General features: G+C 38.6%; 1 protein-coding gene across 5 annotated transcripts in view; it reads left to right on the top strand.

The window, feature by feature from the left end:
* LOC125690524 (myelin basic protein) overlaps positions 1-18,458 on the top strand; it is a 105,436-nt gene that overhangs the window by 11,162 nt on the left and 75,816 nt on the right. For 3 of the 5 annotated variants that reach the window (XM_048938898.1, XM_048938902.1, XM_048938899.1), the window contains exon 2: positions 12,793-12,867. In XM_048938898.1, coding sequence (XP_048794855.1) covers positions 12,817-12,867 — 51 coding nt within the window. In that variant the 5' untranslated portion in view covers positions 12,793-12,816. Of the gene's footprint in view, positions 1-832; positions 941-6,493; positions 6,741-12,792; positions 12,868-18,458 lie in introns of those variants that run through there. The other 2 variants (XM_048938901.1, XM_048938900.1) reach the window with 2 other exon arrangements.

Raw genomic sequence — 18,458 nt, 5'->3', positions numbered from 1 at the left:
TCAAAATAGTTTCATCATATAATGATGGTTGCCTCTAGTTTTATGCTATATGAAGTTAAGTGCTATGTTTTGTATATTCATTTTTATTAATTGTGTTATTGTTTAGGATCTCAAAAACCTCTTGGGAGTAAGGTTATAAATGTGCTTAATGAAACTTTTCTGTAGAGCCAGCAGCTGAACTGAATGTAACAGTAGTTATGTTTTATTATTAGAAATGTTCTAGTAACAATACTATCAGCAATAAAGTCATCAGAAATACAGCTTTCTTAATATGCTTTGAATGGCTTGTATAATTAGCTCACAATTTTAATGCTTCTAATAGTGCTTAGTTTCAGTAAGACTTTAATACTTTGGAAAAAAGTCATGGCAGATTGCAAGTAATCTGAAGTATTTTAACTCTATTTTACATGTATTCCAAAATCTTATGTAATTATACAATTAACATTTGTAAACTGAAAATGTGTATATGGGAGGGAAAAAAAAAAAGGCAGATGCTTAATAGTAAGTAGTACATGCGTAATAGATTTTAGGAACTTCTGTATCTATGGATCTTATGCTTTAGGAATCTGTTTTTCAGGCTTTAATTATTTGTGAAGTGTAAGTTCACATTTTTTCTGCCCAGTTTAGTAAATGAATAAAAGATTAACATGCAAATAAAACCTTGGCACAGTATTACATTTGAAGATGGCCAAATAATTGAAGGTATTTCACAATCAATTGATTCTCTACTTTAACCTGGGAAGAATAACCAGAGCTTTGGCAAGAGAGCACTTAAGTAGTTTCACAATCACACATACATTACAACAAAGACTATTGGCACACATAAGCATGAAAGCCAGTTTTGTAGTGTATTCCTGGTGCAAAATGACATTGTAATCTTCTGTGGGTTTGCTTGTGTGAGAAAAGACCACTCAGCTGAGCACAGCCAAATGATTTTATGGTAAGTCTGATCTCATGTATCTCACTGAATGTGCTGTCTATATGCAAGAAGGCTTTATGACAGTGTTTGTTTTCACACCGTTTTTTAAATACATAACAGATAGCTTATTCTGTATGTGTCTTTTTGTGGTATTGAATCATCTTGCAATTTCTTTTATTGATTGAGAGAGGCACTTGAGCATGTTGACTCAATTCCAGTGTATAATTGCATTCTCTATATAAAAATTTCTCTTGTAGTGTCAGTTGAATCAGTTGGCTGTCATTTACTCTTTTAGACATTTTAATATACTCAATGTTTCAAAGATTTCTTCAGTTCACAGAATCATAGAATGGCTTGGATTGGAAGGTACCTCAAGAATCATCACATTCTAATCCCTCTCCCACAGATAAGGCTGCCAGCCACTAGATCAAGTACTAGACCAGATTGTCCAGTATCTCATCCAACCTGGACTTATTCTTAACTGTTTATTACTGGGAACTGTGTGCTTGAAAGGTATTTGAACAGATTTTTATCTTTGTTGTAACTGAAATTGACACTCATTTTTACAGGGATGATCTATGATCGAATGGTCTAACTCTACACAGAAACCCAAATTTAAATAGCGTAGTATCACTCAAGTTCCTGTAAGCTATCATTAGATAAAATTAAAAAATACAGTTACATTCTCTTAGTTGAGCCTCTGTTGTAAAGGATAAGACTTTTGCAGTACTATGCTTACAGTGTAAGATCAGGCAAGTGTGGTGGGAGGAGAAGCATAATGAAGCTGTCTCAGTTGTGCAGAATGGTGCATCCTGGCTGTGGGCAAGCATCCAGAGGGAGAGCAAACACTGAGCAAGCTGTTGGTATGACAGGAGTGTTAGGACTTAAGTGAGTAAAATAATAATTGATACCAAAATGATTGTGTGCCCAGGTTTCTGCTCAGTGTGAGTGTGACACCATTTTTGTGCCAGCCCACATGCATCACAGTCCTACTTAGTGTGAAGTGGCTGCCTCCATCATTAGCTGCCTGTACTTCTTCACTGTGTGGCATCTGAGAGAACGTGCATGAAATTATCTGCAGTGCTCCTCCCCTGTAGCAGATAACTAATGTGTGGTGGCATTACAGTGTTTATGGACATTCATATGATGTAGTTGGCAAAGTAAGGGGAAACTCATGTCCATTACTAATTGAATTTGGGGGTGAATTTAAGTGAATTCTTATGTGCCCAAACAGAGGAAATGTTTGCGTGCAGCTTGGTTTAGAAACAAACACACAAACAGAAACCAGTTATGATAGAAATCACTTTCCACTTTGCAGTCTTTGTATGTTTTTCATGTTAAGCAGTGCTGTTAGAGTATGTTTTCAGACACCCTTAGCAGATGTTAAGAAGCCTGTGGTTTGGGAGGGGGACAGTGCTGTGGTTTGAGTTTTTTTCTGTTTGAGTGAATATGGCATGCTTCAAGTAAAAAGTGGGGACATGTTTTTTCTTTCTTGTCTTAGCAAAGTTTTGTTTTTCATGTTAGCATTTCACAGGTGTTTAAACCTCACACATGGAATGGATTTATTAATAAATATTTCCACATAGCAATCCATTAAGCTCATTGGATGTACTGAAATAAGACTGTTACAACTGTAACATTAACATAGTAATGGCAGGCTTGACCATCCAGAATTACTGTAAGTTTTAGAATATCACGTTAAGTATTTGGGACCACAGATGGGCAGTGCTGACATAAAGATGGGACTGGTTCTGTGCACACAGGTAGTCAGCAGCTGTTCAGGAGGGAAAGCTCCAGCTGCAACATTCTCATTAACCATAAGCACTGACTTAGAATTGCCAGATTTCCGGTTAAAGAAGAAAAAAAAGTTATGAAGCAGCTAAACCTCGGTGTAATATTGCTTGCAAAGTGACCTCTTACAGATTTCAATGAGAGCTGTTTTAAGCAAGATACTACATTTGATAAAAGACCCATTGTTTTCTCTGATAAATAATTCATGAAAGCATTAAGTGACAGAGCTTCTTGATTCAAGTATCTAGGATTTGTACTTAAGAAAGTAACTTGAAATCTTGACTTCCCTTTAAGTGTTACAAGCTGTTGTTTCTTGAGAGTGCTGTGGGTGAACTAAGGTCTGAAAGGAGCACGTTAGATGGAGTTACTGTTCGGGGCAAGAAAGAAGGAATTTATCCAAAGGAGCACCTTGGTATCTGTTTTCTGAAAGTCTTTCTTCAATCTTCTTTCTTCAGTCTTCTACAAAGGCAGAGGAACCCTTATTAGCTGGATCATCAACTGTATGATGTTGCAAGCTTGTGATGGCTGTTACTGGAGGTTTTTACAGGGTCAGATGTCAGTAGGTGAACAGATTCAATCAAAAGCTGATCCTGGCCCTCCCCTGCCCTGCCTTGCCGCATGTGTGCTGTCAAGAGATGAACATCCTCAGGCAGAAGGATTCCCTGATCCTGGGGCTGCTTTCTGGCTGTGCCAGGGCCCTGATATTCATGCAGTCTCTGAAACAGTGATCACACTCCTATCTTTTGTCTGAAAGGCAGCAAGGTTTTCTGTTCTCCTTTGGTTCTTCCTGAACCTTGCTCTTTTCCTGTTTAGAAACATTCTGACATTCATCTTAGATTTATACCTGGACAGTATATATTTTCTTCTCTTCCAACACTGTATTTTAACCTTGTTTTTCTTAAGTTTAAGTTTTCTTAAGTAAAACCCATGTCATGGGTTTTGTCTTATCCCTGTATAATGAGCTCCCATTGCTTTCATCATCCTGGCATCTCTTCTAGTAAAAAGTTCACACTGCTACACGGGGCTGAACAGCCCTGTATCTTGCATCCACCTGCAGTTGTGCTTGTGGGTTGTGTGGTGACATCAGTTCTTCCCTGCCTTGACTGGGAATATCCCCTCATGACTCAATGTACATCTTTTTTTTCCCCTGCCAAATCACGTGTGTGACTCACGGTTATCCTATGATCACCTCCTAGGCTGATCTTTCCCCTTGGTACCTTCTAAAATGATGGCTGGTTTCCCACATCCTGTGTGAGTATGCTAATCACAAGCTCATTATTTAGCGCTGGAGCCGTTTATAAAAGGCAGGCCGGGGATGGTACTGTGGTTGCTGTTCTGCCTTGTGATAAGCCTGAGCCTAATGGTTAGCATAATGCATGCTGAGGAAGTCTACAGAAATAAGACTGTGTGTGGCAGAATACCTTGTTGTATTCTGATGGGGTCTCGGTGCAGAATGCTGTGATGCTGCTTCACCATGTCATTGTGGCTGTCAGAACTAGAAGTCCTCAAAGAGCTTTTTAAACAGGAGAAGAGACATTGGTTGTAGCTGATTGCAGCACCAGAAGAATGTGGTAGCTGAAAAGGGCCTCCTGAATTACAGCTCTGGATTTAAGTTTCTAATGTCTGCTAGGCTGTAAATCATTTTTCTTGCTGTCTTTCTCTGTGTTCTATATCTGTGATATGGCAGAAAGGTTTGCCTTCTGCTCATGTGTTTTGTGCCCTTGAGTTGCCAGACCTTTAGGGAAGGAATGTTCTTTCTGTCTGTCTTCTGGTGCTGTCTGGCATCATAAGACCGGGTTTCACAGCTGTGAACCCTGTCACAGTTATTATAATTGAAACATTTCCTTCATTATTCTAGAAACATTCAGTTAGCAATTAAAATAGAATACTTTGTGTCCTCATACCTCACGAGGGAAACTTATTCAAGGATATTGTGATATTGTGATGGGCTCTGTGAATACCTTTTAAGAATACTTAGCTTTTAATCATGTAGAGGATTTGAGGTGCATCTTGGTAATCATCTTTGAAAATGAATACACTGCTGTTAATCGTATTAAAACACGGGTTTCTTACTCTGTTACTTTGACACATTGCAAGATTTACTTATTTATTTTACACTGAATAAAATACGTGTTTGATGTAAGTGCTGAACTGAATCATAGAATCATAAAAGTTGAAGAAAGTAGTGTTTGGCCTGGCACATTTTTGTCTTCCTTTTAACATGAAGCACTCTGTTAGCACACCTTTTTAATGAAAGAAGGGAAAATAATTGTCTTGTGTGTTTTTTTTTTTTACATTGTGTTCAAATAGAATTATATTTTTTTCTGGATCTTTTGTTCTCTTCAGTACTAATTCAGTAATGGTTATTTCTATGTTCTTTGTACATAGCCTGTATAAGAGCTGAGAGTACTACATTTAGTTCATGAAATTCAAGATTGAAGTGAAGCAGTGTCTGAGTGTGATGCAAAACAACACACTTTAAAGCATATTTGTTGAGGTACACAGCTGCAGTACTGGTATCAGGGCAATGTACAGACCTAAGTGCTTTCTCATGCAAATTTCAGTGACAGGCTTGCTGCTGTTAATCATAAATAATTTAAAATTCCAGGTGCAACAACTCACAGCTGAGTGACTGTAACCTGCTGAGCCTCTGACCTCAAGTGAATAAGGGCCAAAGTACCCAGCATAAAATTCCATTTGGAAAGGAGACAAATCTGTTGATTTCTCAGGTATATGGTCATTCTCAGCAAAGGGTCTTTTTGCTTTCTTAGTTCAGAAGAGAAAGCAAGCCACTGTATCATTGACAGACAAAATCCAAAATCAAAGTCAGGTTAGACCAGGCTCTGAGCAACCTGATCTAGCTGTAGATCATGGAATGATTTAGGTTGAAAGGTGTCCCTGTTCATTGCAGGGAAGTTGGGCTAGGTGACCTTTAAAGGGCCATTCTATCTCAAACCATTCTGTGGTTCTATGAAAATCCCAAAACAGTGTCACAGTATCCATAGTTGCCACAGTTAAAAAATTTGCTTCTCTGTATCCCTGTAAGCTACTCTGCTCTTGGAATTAGTTTATTGATTCAGAGGCAGTTTGCACATACCTGCTGACACTTCATGAGTGTCACTTGCAGCTTGCAGAACAAATGGCTTTGTGCTGGACTGTCTCATTTGTGCTTGTGTTAATGAACTGTGGATAAGTGACCTACTGGGAGGTTGTCACAAGATCCTTGAATCTTAGTACAGACCTTAAGCACAAATTAAAAACCTGGGGGATAAGTTTTCATGAAGTTACTTCAAATTTAAAAAAATTACTTTCAAAGCATGGTTTCATGTGTGAACACTCAGGCAATCAGGCTAGGAAAAGAGAAGGCAAAAAGAAGAGAAACTTAACACATGAATACTGAGGAGCCTGAGGATGCATTCTTTCATGTCTGGAAAACCAGATTCAGTTTTTTGCCTCCTTGGCAGTATGTTTACGGGGAGTGAGAGGCGGCTTTAAAGTGGTAGGCTGAGCCAAGAGAGAGTCAGCTAGGAGTAAGGTGAAAAGTCAGTCTTTCGTAATGTCTATATTTATGCCAAACGTAATAGAGGAGCATTTACAGGAAACCCAACTCTAGGTCGGGCATGTTTACAGTATGGAGAGATTATATTTGAAGTCAGAACAGAGAGAAAGGTGGGGCAGAGAGAGGTTTTTTTGGGGGGTTGTTGTTATTTAAATGAGAAAGATATAGTGGTTCATTGTTTTCTGACAGTAATGTTAACGGTGTCTGGAGAAGATGAATCATCTTCTTGTCCTGTCAGTCACTTGAATATGAGAAGATAAGAGCCAGCATATAGTGCCTTTGATTCATGAGCATTCAGAGCTGCAGGTGTGCGTTTTGACATCAGTCTCTGGTGTGTTAGTGCAACACTGATCATCAAAGTGGCTGTGTTGCTGGGGAACCTCGGTGACCTGTCTTGCTTATAAAGAGAAAATATACTGCTCATCACTGGGAGAGGACTACTTGTTTTACTAAGTGAAGACACAGAAAAATGTGAGTCTTCAAATGTATCTTGTTTTGATTTTCATGGTATCTCTATTTTTATGTGCAAACAGGTGATAGATCTTCTCTGGTTGCAGAGTACTGTAAGCTCAAAACTTGGAAGTCTCCAAGAAACGAATAACAATTCTTGTTGTATGACTTCTTGATTGCTCCTTGCCTTTTCCACCAGTGTTACTAGGAAGATCATCATTGTGACCTGCAATTATTGTGTGAAAATGAATTCTGTTTTCCTTGTTTTCTTTTTTCCTGGTTAATGCCACATTTATGTTATGTTAATTTGCTCATTAATTTCTCTCTCTTTGAATACTTCAGCATTTAGGACAGGTGTTTTTCATTGAGGTCAAGAGGTTAAGTCCCCTGCTGATGAAATACGCTCTTGAGGGGGACATCCCAAGGGATGTAAACCTTTAAGGGACTGCAGAAGTTCTGATAGTGAAACATTCTGTCTTAAGAGCATACTGCACTTGCTGTCTGTACTGAATACAGAATGAACGAGATTATGGTGTGTCCGTTCTTTCTTCAACTCTCTCCATTTTACTGTCTTTTTTTCCCCCTCATTATTTATTAAATTGCAGTGTCAAAATATTTTGTCCCTTGAGTGCATGAGTGCTGGGGAAAAAAACACCAGTGATTCTGCCATTGTGCCTCTGAGCCTTTTCAGAGGGTTGTGACGAGTTGATGCTTGCTCCTCAGTTTTGTATGCCGTGCAGACCTAAAAGGTCCTGCAGTATGGGGAAAAATATTGGGTTTTCTTTGTTATTGTTCTGTTTTTCAGTGAGCTATCCAAAGGGATGAGAAGTGAAGATGTATTGGTAAAGCCAGTACGTAACAAATGAAATGAGATTTTTAGTGTTAATGACTGAAATAGGAATAGACGCATCAATCCTAATTGCTTGGTGGGGCAACATTTCTTTTTTTGGATCAGACTCAAGGAATGAATATATTAGGCATATATGTGATCCTCTCTATTCTCTAGGCTGGCACTAGCTGAAGAAAGGAAGAAAAGTGAGAAGTGTAAACTACAGGAAATAAGTAAATGCAACAAATAAAAGGCAAGATGATGTCCTTATAGGATAGAGGGAAAACTGTAATCAAAGCAGTCAGAAAAGGTAAAATAATAAGAAGAAATGTACAGACATCTCAAATATTTTGGTGTATTTTGTGATGGTACACGAAGTGTACGTAAACTCCTGAGATGCTGTGTGGGCATGAGGAAGCACTTTCGTAGATCAGCAGTGTTTCAGAATTCGACCCTTCTCTTTGAGAGCTGCTGTTTTAGGTCTAAGATTCTCACCAAGGAGCACATGTTTACCAATAAGCATGAAAGTGACTGTAATGTTTTGATAGGCCCGGAAGGCCAGGATTCTGCTATGCAAGGTTCTGTACGAACATAATTTAAAATACACTTGGTAAAGTCTGTGCTTACTACTGGTAACTTCTCTGCTCTGTATATTATGAACGCCACTAAAATCTTGGGCTTGATCATTCATGATGGATAAATGTATGTAGAATAATGTGCGTTTCCTTCAGGAAGGGTTCCTCAGAGACATACCATGGTGGAAGTCAAAAGTGAAATAAGGCTTGGTCTAGCAGGGACTACACACTTTCATGTTTAATGAAAAATTAAATAATGATGACACTTGAAAGGGATATGAAGCACTATGCTTCATAAGGTAATTTAACACTACAATTTCAAGAGGGAGGAAGTTCTAGGAAGCAGTTTGCCCCTGAGGTGAATTACTTTATGATGGGGTTGCTTGCATCTATCTCTGGCTGTGACTGCTGATGCAATTAGCTACAGGTCACTCACCTGAGACTGCCAGGGTTTTCTTTCTTGATACATCAGAGTCCTAAATTACCATGGGGAGAGAATACTGAGGAAGCAGGTTAGGTTTGCCCAGTATCTCAATCTGTTTTGAGACAAAGGCTGAAGGGCTTCTTTCTAAAGATGTATGCCACACTGAGAGCGTTAAAACTATTCCAGCATTTCCAACTAGCTTCTTGGAAGTACTGGGCAGTACGTCAGCAGCACAACATGGGCCTGACACTGGAAAACAAATGTTTTGCGTGTCACTGCTGGGTAAGTTCATCACCAAGTGTCTGCATTAGAGGGCTTCCAAAATGAGACAGAATTTGCTCATTTATTCAAGGTAATTAAACTGTTTTATTTTGATTAATGTGATTTGAATGTAGTAGAAAAAAAGAAAATAATATTCATTAATTTAGCAAGAAGTTTAAAGTAAATTCCTGATATATTTTTATATTCCCTGCTGACTCTTCCCATATGTGAGTAAGCACTTGGGAGACGTATCTAGCAGTGTAGCTCTGCACCATTACTCACCAGTATTAGGCTGTGGTGAATACGTATTCCTAGACAAGGTAGTGCAAAGTAATAATTATGATCTGGTACTTGTAAATATGTAAGTACTTGCATACCTCTACTATTCTGTGTAGTTCTGTTGAGTCACACTTAAGTGCGTGGGAAGAGGTTGGACTGAACCCTTATTTTACATAACTAAGTTACTCTTCAAAGATAATATTTAACAATCCATTTTCAGCATCCTGTGATTTACATTAGGTAGTATATGTGTTTCAAAACTAAATCACCATTAATATTCAATAGAATGCATTTGTATTGAACAAGCATTGACTTATACCCCTGTGTAACTCCTGAGCTGGTATCACTTTTTAGTTGTTACTGTAAGCTAGCTCCTGGGCTGAAGTATATTGATTTTATTTAGAGTATAGAGAAGTGATGATGAGAAAGACAGCTTTAGAGTGATGATTAGGAGTGGACTTTTCTCAGGCTCCTGTCAATGTATGCTTGTATGCAGTCAAAACAGCATAACGTGCAAAAATCTGATACCAGTGTGTTTCTTGATATATTCAGAAAGTTTCAAGGAGCAAAGTTTTGTCTTTCAGTAAAAATTCTGAATCACAATTTAAACCTCTCTATAGGACACTATATGTGTACGGAAAGATGATTGGAACCCTCTTTTTTTAAACTACAAATATTCATTTAGCAAATAGTAAGGAGGATTTCCTTCTTTGGGTGAGGCAGTGGTGTTTCTGGTGTTGGTAGCTGGAATACAGCTTCCTATCATGAAGAAAGCAGAAAGGAAGGCTTGGCCATCAGGTTACCTGCTAGCCTGGCTTTCCAAGGAAGGTGACTCGATGGGGGAAGGCAGTTGAGTTGATTTCCCCAGGAGGAATCCCTGGGCTCTTTCCTAGAGTTACTGGAAGCAGCCTGGATATCTGGATTAATTCCTGCATTTGGGCAATGCTGGTTTTTGGCAGCAGAGGCCATCCAGCTGGTTTCTGGGCTGGGCAGAACTACGGCACTTTGCAGTGCCTTTCCTCAGCTTCCTGGGGAGCTGCTGCTACACTCCGATCGCTTCCAGTCTGCACCGGGGGAGTCTCCTTGTGCTCTGTGACTTATGGTCATGTGCCAAATCTTTCATCTCACTGGAATTATGAAACTCGATGGGTTTCGCCAGGAAGGTGGGAGGGCTCATGCTGTTGTGGTCATGAGCTTGATCTCGTGCTCAGGCCTATTTTAGAAACTCACTGTAATGTCTGATTCATGTTTGATTCAATGAGGATTCCTGCATTTCTATAATAGTTGTGTTTTCACGTTGTTTTGGGAGCTTCATGACTGTTCCCGTGACAGTTTATCAGTGCTAAAGCATGTAAGGACTCCCTTGCAAACAAGGCTGTGGATGGGTTAATGCTTGTTAATAACTGCTGCTTTGCTATGTACGGAGCTCTGTAGTCTGGCAACCTGAATGTTATGAAAGTGACTAAAAGAAAATACAAATCTTTTACCTCGGATTCTTTGAATACTTGGCTGCAGGTTCCTACAAGGATTGCACAGTGAGTAATCCCATTGAAGTCAGTGACTCAACTCATTGCATAAAGATCAGCAGACACAGAAACTGTGCAGTGGGGCTTCCTCAGAGCAGCAAGAATCAAATAATTGCTGTTTAAGTCTTAACAGCAGCCTGCGCTTGCATTCTGAAGTGAAAATGACCTGTATTCTCAGGTTTTAATCAAGTAAGCTAGACTTCTGCTCAAGTGTAAAATGAAAAATTGGGTTTTTCTGTCACTGTAAATCATTCTAGTGTTTCCCAGCTTGTGGGTACTGATGCTGTTCTCTGATCATTGCATATCTGCATTGTGTCCCCTCGAAATTCATGTTTTTGTTTCCTACACATGTATCTACTGAACAATTTGCACTGTACATTTCTGCTTCATATTCACATCAGAGCGAAATTGTTGAGCATTTTTCCCTGAAGGATTAATTACAGATTTCTCCATTTATAAGGTAGCGTGAAGAATTCTGTCAATTTTAAGGTGTTTTTTCAAACTGGCTTTTGTCTCTTTGGCGGGGAAGTAGATTTATCCTTACAGAAGGAATTTGAATCAGATCCTGTAGAGAAACCTGATGCTGGGCACAGACATAGGTGTACTCTCAGTTCCTACTCCTGAAGTCTGAATAGCGTTTTGCATTTCCATCTCTCCAAGACTATTTATTGGCTTTGTATTTAATTCCTTCTCATGTGCAATGTTTAGCATCTTTCTGATGGATTTATTCAGACTGGAATTGGGAATGCATTGGCAAACAGTTTGCCTTCAGTGTGCCACTTCATATGCTTTGTCTCTTTGCTGGTTTTTCCACCTTGTTTGCTTTGTTTGTGCAGACGCTTGAGAGTAAAACTTTTCTTATCATTCACAGGTTGTGGTGGCATGAAAATGTTATTCTTTTCACTGGCCAGCAAATTATTTTAAACATTTATCTGATTTAAGTTCACACCATGGTACCAATTGTGGTTCGTCAGTGCCTGGTATCTTTTTCTACCTTGGCAGTCTGGGAGTGGGGCTCTGCTGTGCTCTGTTTATTCTGCAATGAGAGAATGCTTTGAGTTAGAAGAGACATCAAAGATCTCATCCAGTTCCAGTCCCCCCCCACCTTGGAGGCCTTACTGGGGCCCCATCTGGTTTGGTCTTGAACACCTCCAGAGATGGGGCATCCACAGCTTCTCTTGAAAACCTGTTCCAGCACCTCTCCACCCTCTCTGTGAAAACCTTTCTCCTGACTTCCAACCTAAATCTCCTCTCTTTCAGTTTAAAGGCATTCCCCCTTGCCCTGTCACTATCAGATCATGTAAAAAGTCAGTCCCTCTCTTGCTTATAAACTCTCTTTAGTGCTGGAAGACCACACTGAGGTCTTCCCAGAGCCTTCCAATCTCCAGAGGAGTGCACGGCATTCTATTTATTGCAGAGTAACAAATATTATGGCTAGTACCATAAAGCTGAACTTCGTGAGTGAAAGTTCATTATTCTGAGGGAGAAATGTTCGTTTGAAACTTCTTATGCATTTAGTTTTATGTTTCAGGGCTTTACATGATACCTTGCACTGCTTTAAACTGTCTGAAGGAAGCAGCTGTGCAAGTTACTCTAAATAAACACATGCCTCTACGGGAAGAAATATGTAGTGTAACCACAGGTGTTAAACTAAAAGCTGAAATTTGAGTGTTGTGGTTTAACCTGCATAAGCCCTGTTAGAGCTGAGATACACTGTGGTGAGCCAGAAAATTCAGAGAGGAGCTGGCGTTACTTTTTTTGTGTGCTTGCCATGAAAATGCATTCTATAAAGAACATATACATTCTACCTCTACAACAAACTGTTAGCAGTTTAGTATGGTGGGTTTTGTGGTTTTGTTGTTGTTTGCAACTGCAGTTTATGTAATGGCAAATGTGAATTCTAAAGAACTTACCTGATCTCTTATGAAGATTTTCAATTGGAGATTAATTGATAACAGTAGGGCTTCTGCCTAAATGCTAGTAGTCCTGGCTTATATGTGAATCAAATGCTTAGTTTTTCCTCCTTTGTGTCTTTAAAGAGCGGGGAAAGCTTTCTAGTATTGCTGTTTATTGTATGAGAGCTGTTTCTTTCTTTGTTTGATCAGATGAAAAATGAATTTGTATTTCATAACGAATGTATTGATTCTAAAATCTCTGTTTTGTTTTTATTCTGTTTCAGAATTTGAAGTTCTGGTAATCTGTCATGGGGAACCATGTAGGAAAACGAGAACATAGCGCTGACAAGTCAGCCAAGGTAAGAGCAGAAAAAAAAAGAGGCAAGACCATCTCAGAAATGTAGAATCATAGTCAGTGGAGTTGAAAAGGACCTTTGAAGGTCACCTAGTCTAAATCCACCGCAATGAACAGAGGCACCTACAGCTACATCAGGTTGCTCAGTCCCTGGTCCAGCCTGATCTTGAATGTCTCCAGGGACGAGGCTTCCACCACCTCTCTGGGCAACCTGTGCCATGGCTTCAATATGTTATGATTTATGCTATGAAATGAATATTTCATACCTTAATGAATTTTCCAGATTTAACCATTACAATTTTGTAATTGTCATTGTAAATAATGACTATGTTTTTTCAAGAGGTCCTATGAAATATAGCCAAACCAGGGTTTTGCTGCAGAAGATTTAATGAGGAATGCCATGTTTTTGTGCTTCAGATCCATAAAGCGCTTCTCATCATGGTGGAAATGAATAAATTGAGCCTGAAAAGCAGGAAATTGGAGAAATTTTTGAAGAGCAAATGAGATGATTAATGTTTTACTTGTTGACAACTTTCCATTCTGGGAGTCATTTGCTTTATCCATGAGAAGGAAACTGTATAGAAACATATAAAATAAGGGAACTCTAATGGAAAAAGGTTGTCAGTCTCAGTATGTACAGCTTTAAAAATCTCCCCAGTAGAATGATGAGGACCATCAAAATATTCATTAAAGTTAGCATTTGCTTTCTAGGCCTCTGTTGGCACTCTGTATTTTACATGTTATGTGGTATTCTGTTTGTCTTGTGATAATATCTTATTTGTGTTTCTGCACTGTGCAAGAGGAGAACATATCTTAAAAAAAAAAAAAAAAAAAGCATAAAAAAGTTGCTTCTTGTTCCTAGCTATTGCTAACTTCTCTCCACCTGTTCCCACCCAAAAATAATGGTTCAAATTCTGTGTGTAAAGTAGTTGCCCTTTGTGTTGGACAGATAATTGCCGTGGCACAGATAAGCATCTATCCCTAAATGATACACGCAGACTAGAATTTATAGAGTTGCTAGTTCCCTGACATCTTTTATATAAGGACACTGGAGGGATTACAGCAGGAAGAGAGGACAACTGGTGACATACGTTTTTGTTTCATATTTATGCAGTATTTTACAAAATAGTTTCAGTTTCAGTACAAATACTATGACTCTCAAGTAGTGTTCTACTTCTGAATGTTTTTTGTTACTTCCCATCTACAAAATAGACTTGTGCAGTTCCAGCAATGTCATATGGACCTAACAGATGTATATTTTTATTCTTTCTGACCAAATGTGCAGGTGTGGCGTGGCAGGTACACATCCTAATGCATGGCACATAATTGCTCATTACGTTCTGTGTGCCTCTGATTGGCTCTTTGAGTACAAAATCTGGTCAGAAAAATACATCAAAGCATTTGTTCTACTTTGGGGTCGTGCATCTTACACATCTTCTTTTTCCTTATGAGGCCATGTACAGAAATTGATTCTGAAATGAAAATAACACTCATTTACCAGAAATGTTTTGAAGGGAAACTTAATTCTGTGGTAGTATCTTCTGCCCATCACTCATCCTTTTAGTCTTCAAAAATGAAACAGCCCCCTAAAAATTAAAATGAATAATGCCTGATCAGTATCTCCCTTTACTCACGGAAGACAGCAATAATGTTGCAGGAAATGATAAAGCCACATATTTTAAATCAGTAAATATATGGCTAAGCAGCTATTATGTCTTCTATATAGCCAATCAATTTTGATTCAGTCTGTGAAGTTCTTACCAGCAGTAATAACTGTATGTACCATACCTTTTTTGTTTTGTTTTATTTTTCCTTTTGAGCTGAAGTCTCTCTTTTGTCTTTGTTCAACATAGCTGCAAATTAGAACTGTTTTCCCACCAGTCTTGTGGTGTCACATGGGAGACAATTACTGGAGGCTTGTAGAGGCCGCAGTAGAAACACTGATCTGCCTCTCTCTGCTCGTAGCAGTAGAACTTCAATGCAGAAGGCCAGCAGCTCATGAAAGATCTTTGTAAAATTAATCACTTGTAACTTTAAGCAGTTTTCATGCCCCAAAATGCAGTGCCAAAGAGTATCACCTTAGGCAGCTGATTTGAACCCGTGATAATCAGATTTGCTGCACAAACACTGTACTGGCTCCTCAGCAGCTTGTCCAGTTCTCTAGATGGCTATTTAATGTTTAGAGACATTAAAGACATTGCTACTGAACTGTAACTCGTGGTTGGACATTAAATGGCCACAGCAATTGCTGTGGTTTTGATGTGTTGTTGTTGTTTGTTTGAGTTGGCATCAAGCTTTGTTTCAGTAAATGTAGGTATTTGATGACAAAATCGAAATGGAGAATCAGAAAGCAGTTATTTCATCAAATTTCTATAACAAAACTCTGATGTTCTCAAATGGGTAAATTTGCAAAACTCAACTAAATGGCTTCCCGCGTTGTGATTATCCTTTCAGAGCATTGTTATTCACTTGAATTATAAAAATGCCAGGCAATAAGTATATCCTTATCATGGAGAAGAATGTGAAATTAATTGAATACTTTGAAAATTAGTATATTTGATCTGAATAACAAGAAAAATATATTTTCTTCAAAGCAACAATATAGTTCACCTCATTTCTGTCAGATTTTTGTTTTGTGTTTCACAGATTTTTAATAGTTTTTGTAAGAGACATAAAACTATTTAATGAACCCAGCAGTTTGTCTCATTTCTTCTACCTCAGATGGTTTTAGACTTTGTGGCCTACTGAGTGCATTGCCAAATGTGTAAATATAGATACTGTTCAACTTTGTTCTTAGTGATAATATTTGGTTTAAATTTACAGAAATATATCTGGGAACAACAAAACAAAAAATAGTGTTCTGTCATCTCTGCCCTACATTTCTTTTAATTCTCTGAGAGCTAAATATAGAATTAAAAGAGTAGGTGACCAGAATTTCATTGATCTTTGTTCTCAGTTGTAATTGATGCGTATTAATTTGGTACACTTAAACTACAAAGAGCCCTGTGTTCTTTCTTAATGACCAAACCTGCCTTTGAGTATTGCATTAGAATGCTTCCCTGCCACTGCTTATTTTGTCTGTCTCACTTAGAAAATTCTGTTCAGTACATACATGACCATCCCTAAATATCTGAACCTTTTTGGTACCCATCAGAACAGGCTCTACCTTCAGTGCTGATTGTTTAGACCCATGATAAGAAGTTTTTTGGTCATTGTCAACAACAGCTATCCTAATGAGCAAAACCACAGAGCATGATTTCTCTGTACTGTGTGCCACATAGTACAATGGACTGCTGGAAAGTAAGCTGGTGACCTGTAATGAAGGACTAAAAGCTGCTGCCCTGCCATGTAAATAGATTGCTCAGGACTGTGTACACCTGGAACATGTTAGATTGCTGGAAATGCTGGATCATCTACCAGTTTCATGTCCTTGATGTGCTGTAAATAACACCAAGGAACCAAAACCAATTGCTGTCTGTGTGTCAAGCTCTGGGGAACTTTGGCAAAATTAGCTGCAGTATACTGCTTTTTCACAGACTGAAACTGAAAACAGATGTAGTGATGACATAGCACTCAGCCTACAGCTAATTCTTTGTTGAAGCTACAAGGCCATCTGTCAACAGTGACCAAGTCTTTCTGTGTTGCGAAGTTAGACTGCCAAGTTAGTTTGTTTCTGTACTGTGTTTTGAAGTGATTCATTTGATCATTGTCATAAACTAACTGGTTCTCAGTGTTTAAGTCAAACTCAGCTCAAGTAGTTCAAGCTAAATTGTTACATTTATGATGAGCAAGTATTGTAAGTCAAATTGTTTCTACTCTGATTCGGAACAGATTCTGTTTCCTCTTTCTGCTGTTTGCCTTGCTAAGGTTGAGAGATTTTCTACCCTCTGCAGCCTTACTCCTCATAACATTGACAGAAAGCTTTCTGTCTCTCCCTGATAAGAGATAGGTGAAGTTCTGATGCAGGCTGGCTCAGTACAGTAGTTATATATTTCACCTCGTAGACGCTGTACAATCAGCAAGCAAAAAGGTTTTCACACTGAGCTCCTCTGATGCCTTACCTCGGATTGCTAAGAATGCTTGAAGACCTACACCATGCATCGAAGGATACTTGTGGGTTGTTTTTGTTTATTATTATTATTTGCTTTGGTTTTTTTTACGCCAGGTACAAAAAAAATTTAGCCACTTTATGCTTTACACTGTACAGGACTATGCTATTCTTATTTTCCTCATTTATTTATTTTTTTTCTCTCAGTTTTACCTTCTGCTGTAAAACAAAGAGAACACGAGCTCTAGTGGTATATTCTTCTTTGTAATTTGATGTGTGTATTCAAATACTCCCTCTGAAGTCAATATATTTCTGAAGGTAAAGGAAGAATAGAGAAAGAGTGAGAGAAATTAGTATTTTCACCAACCAGTTTTACAAGTTGCACGCTGCAGAATTCTCTTGAATCACCAGAATCTGGTCAAACTAGGGTCTGGTACAAGGAAATATTGCTCTAAGAAGAGGCAGTGCCATTCCTTAGAGTGAAGGACAGTTCTATAAAGTTGGGTTAAACAAGACCAATTCAATTTGACAGATGTCTGTTTTCTTCACATTCTATCATTGACTGAGATTTGGCCTTGAGCAAATTCCTTTGTGCAGGCTTTATCCTCCTGTTTCATTTCTTAACCTTCATACTGACTAACTAGACTGCTTGCTGGGATGGATGCAGTGTCGTTCTGTATTAATAGCAGTGCTTTGAGACCTTGAGTGGGCCTTCAGGCACTGGTGTATTTCAGACAGTGAGATGATATCACGGAGGTATTGAAAGGATGGTGCTGTTTGAAGCCTCTGGGAATGCCAGGCTATGACATCTTTCATCAGACATTAACCTTAAGACCATCATTCAGTATGGTATCAATTCCCATTCAATGTTTAAACAGGCAAGGAGCTCTACTGTAGAAGGACCAATTTATGTGTCCAAATTGAAGTCATGTGTTTAAATATGTAGGTTGCTCCAAAACTAATGCCTCTTATGTATTTCCATACAACACATACAAAAAGTACAATAACACTGATAGAGCAAATTCCCAGCCACAGAACACTGTCTTTCAACATAGTCACCACCATTAGCCATGTGTTTTTAGGAGCAAAAAGCAAAAGCCTGTATGCCACACAGGCATAGCAGATGTAAGTAAACAACAAGCTCTGGTCAATGCTACAGCACCTATTGAAAGTATTGAAGGATTTGAATGAATTGTGATCTTTGAAACATTTTCCCTAGATCTTCCTCACAGTAAAATAGTAAATATGTAGGTACAATTATATCAAGTACATTGTGAGCATGTGTTTCTGTTGTGTACACAACTGCTAAGCACTAATGTTTCTTGATTTAAGTCTGGAGTTGTTTGAACTTGCATGGGTGTAAAAGGAAGAGGAACTGTCACTGTGATTTTGGCTGGGGAGGAGCAAGGATCTTAGGCTTTATTTTCCCACCCAGCCTACAGAACTGACTGGCAGAAGGTGGAAGTGTTGTGTGTCATATGCCATATTGCTGTGGTATATTTTCCTACAGTTTCCTTCATGTCTGTTTCTTGCTAACTTTGATACAG

The sequence above is a fragment of the Lagopus muta genome, chromosome 3, assembly GCF_023343835.1.
Source record: "Lagopus muta isolate bLagMut1 chromosome 3, bLagMut1 primary, whole genome shotgun sequence".
In the NCBI taxonomy this organism is placed as follows: Eukaryota; Metazoa; Chordata; class Aves; order Galliformes; family Phasianidae; genus Lagopus; species Lagopus muta.
This window is presented reverse-complemented; position numbering and strand designations above follow the sequence as displayed.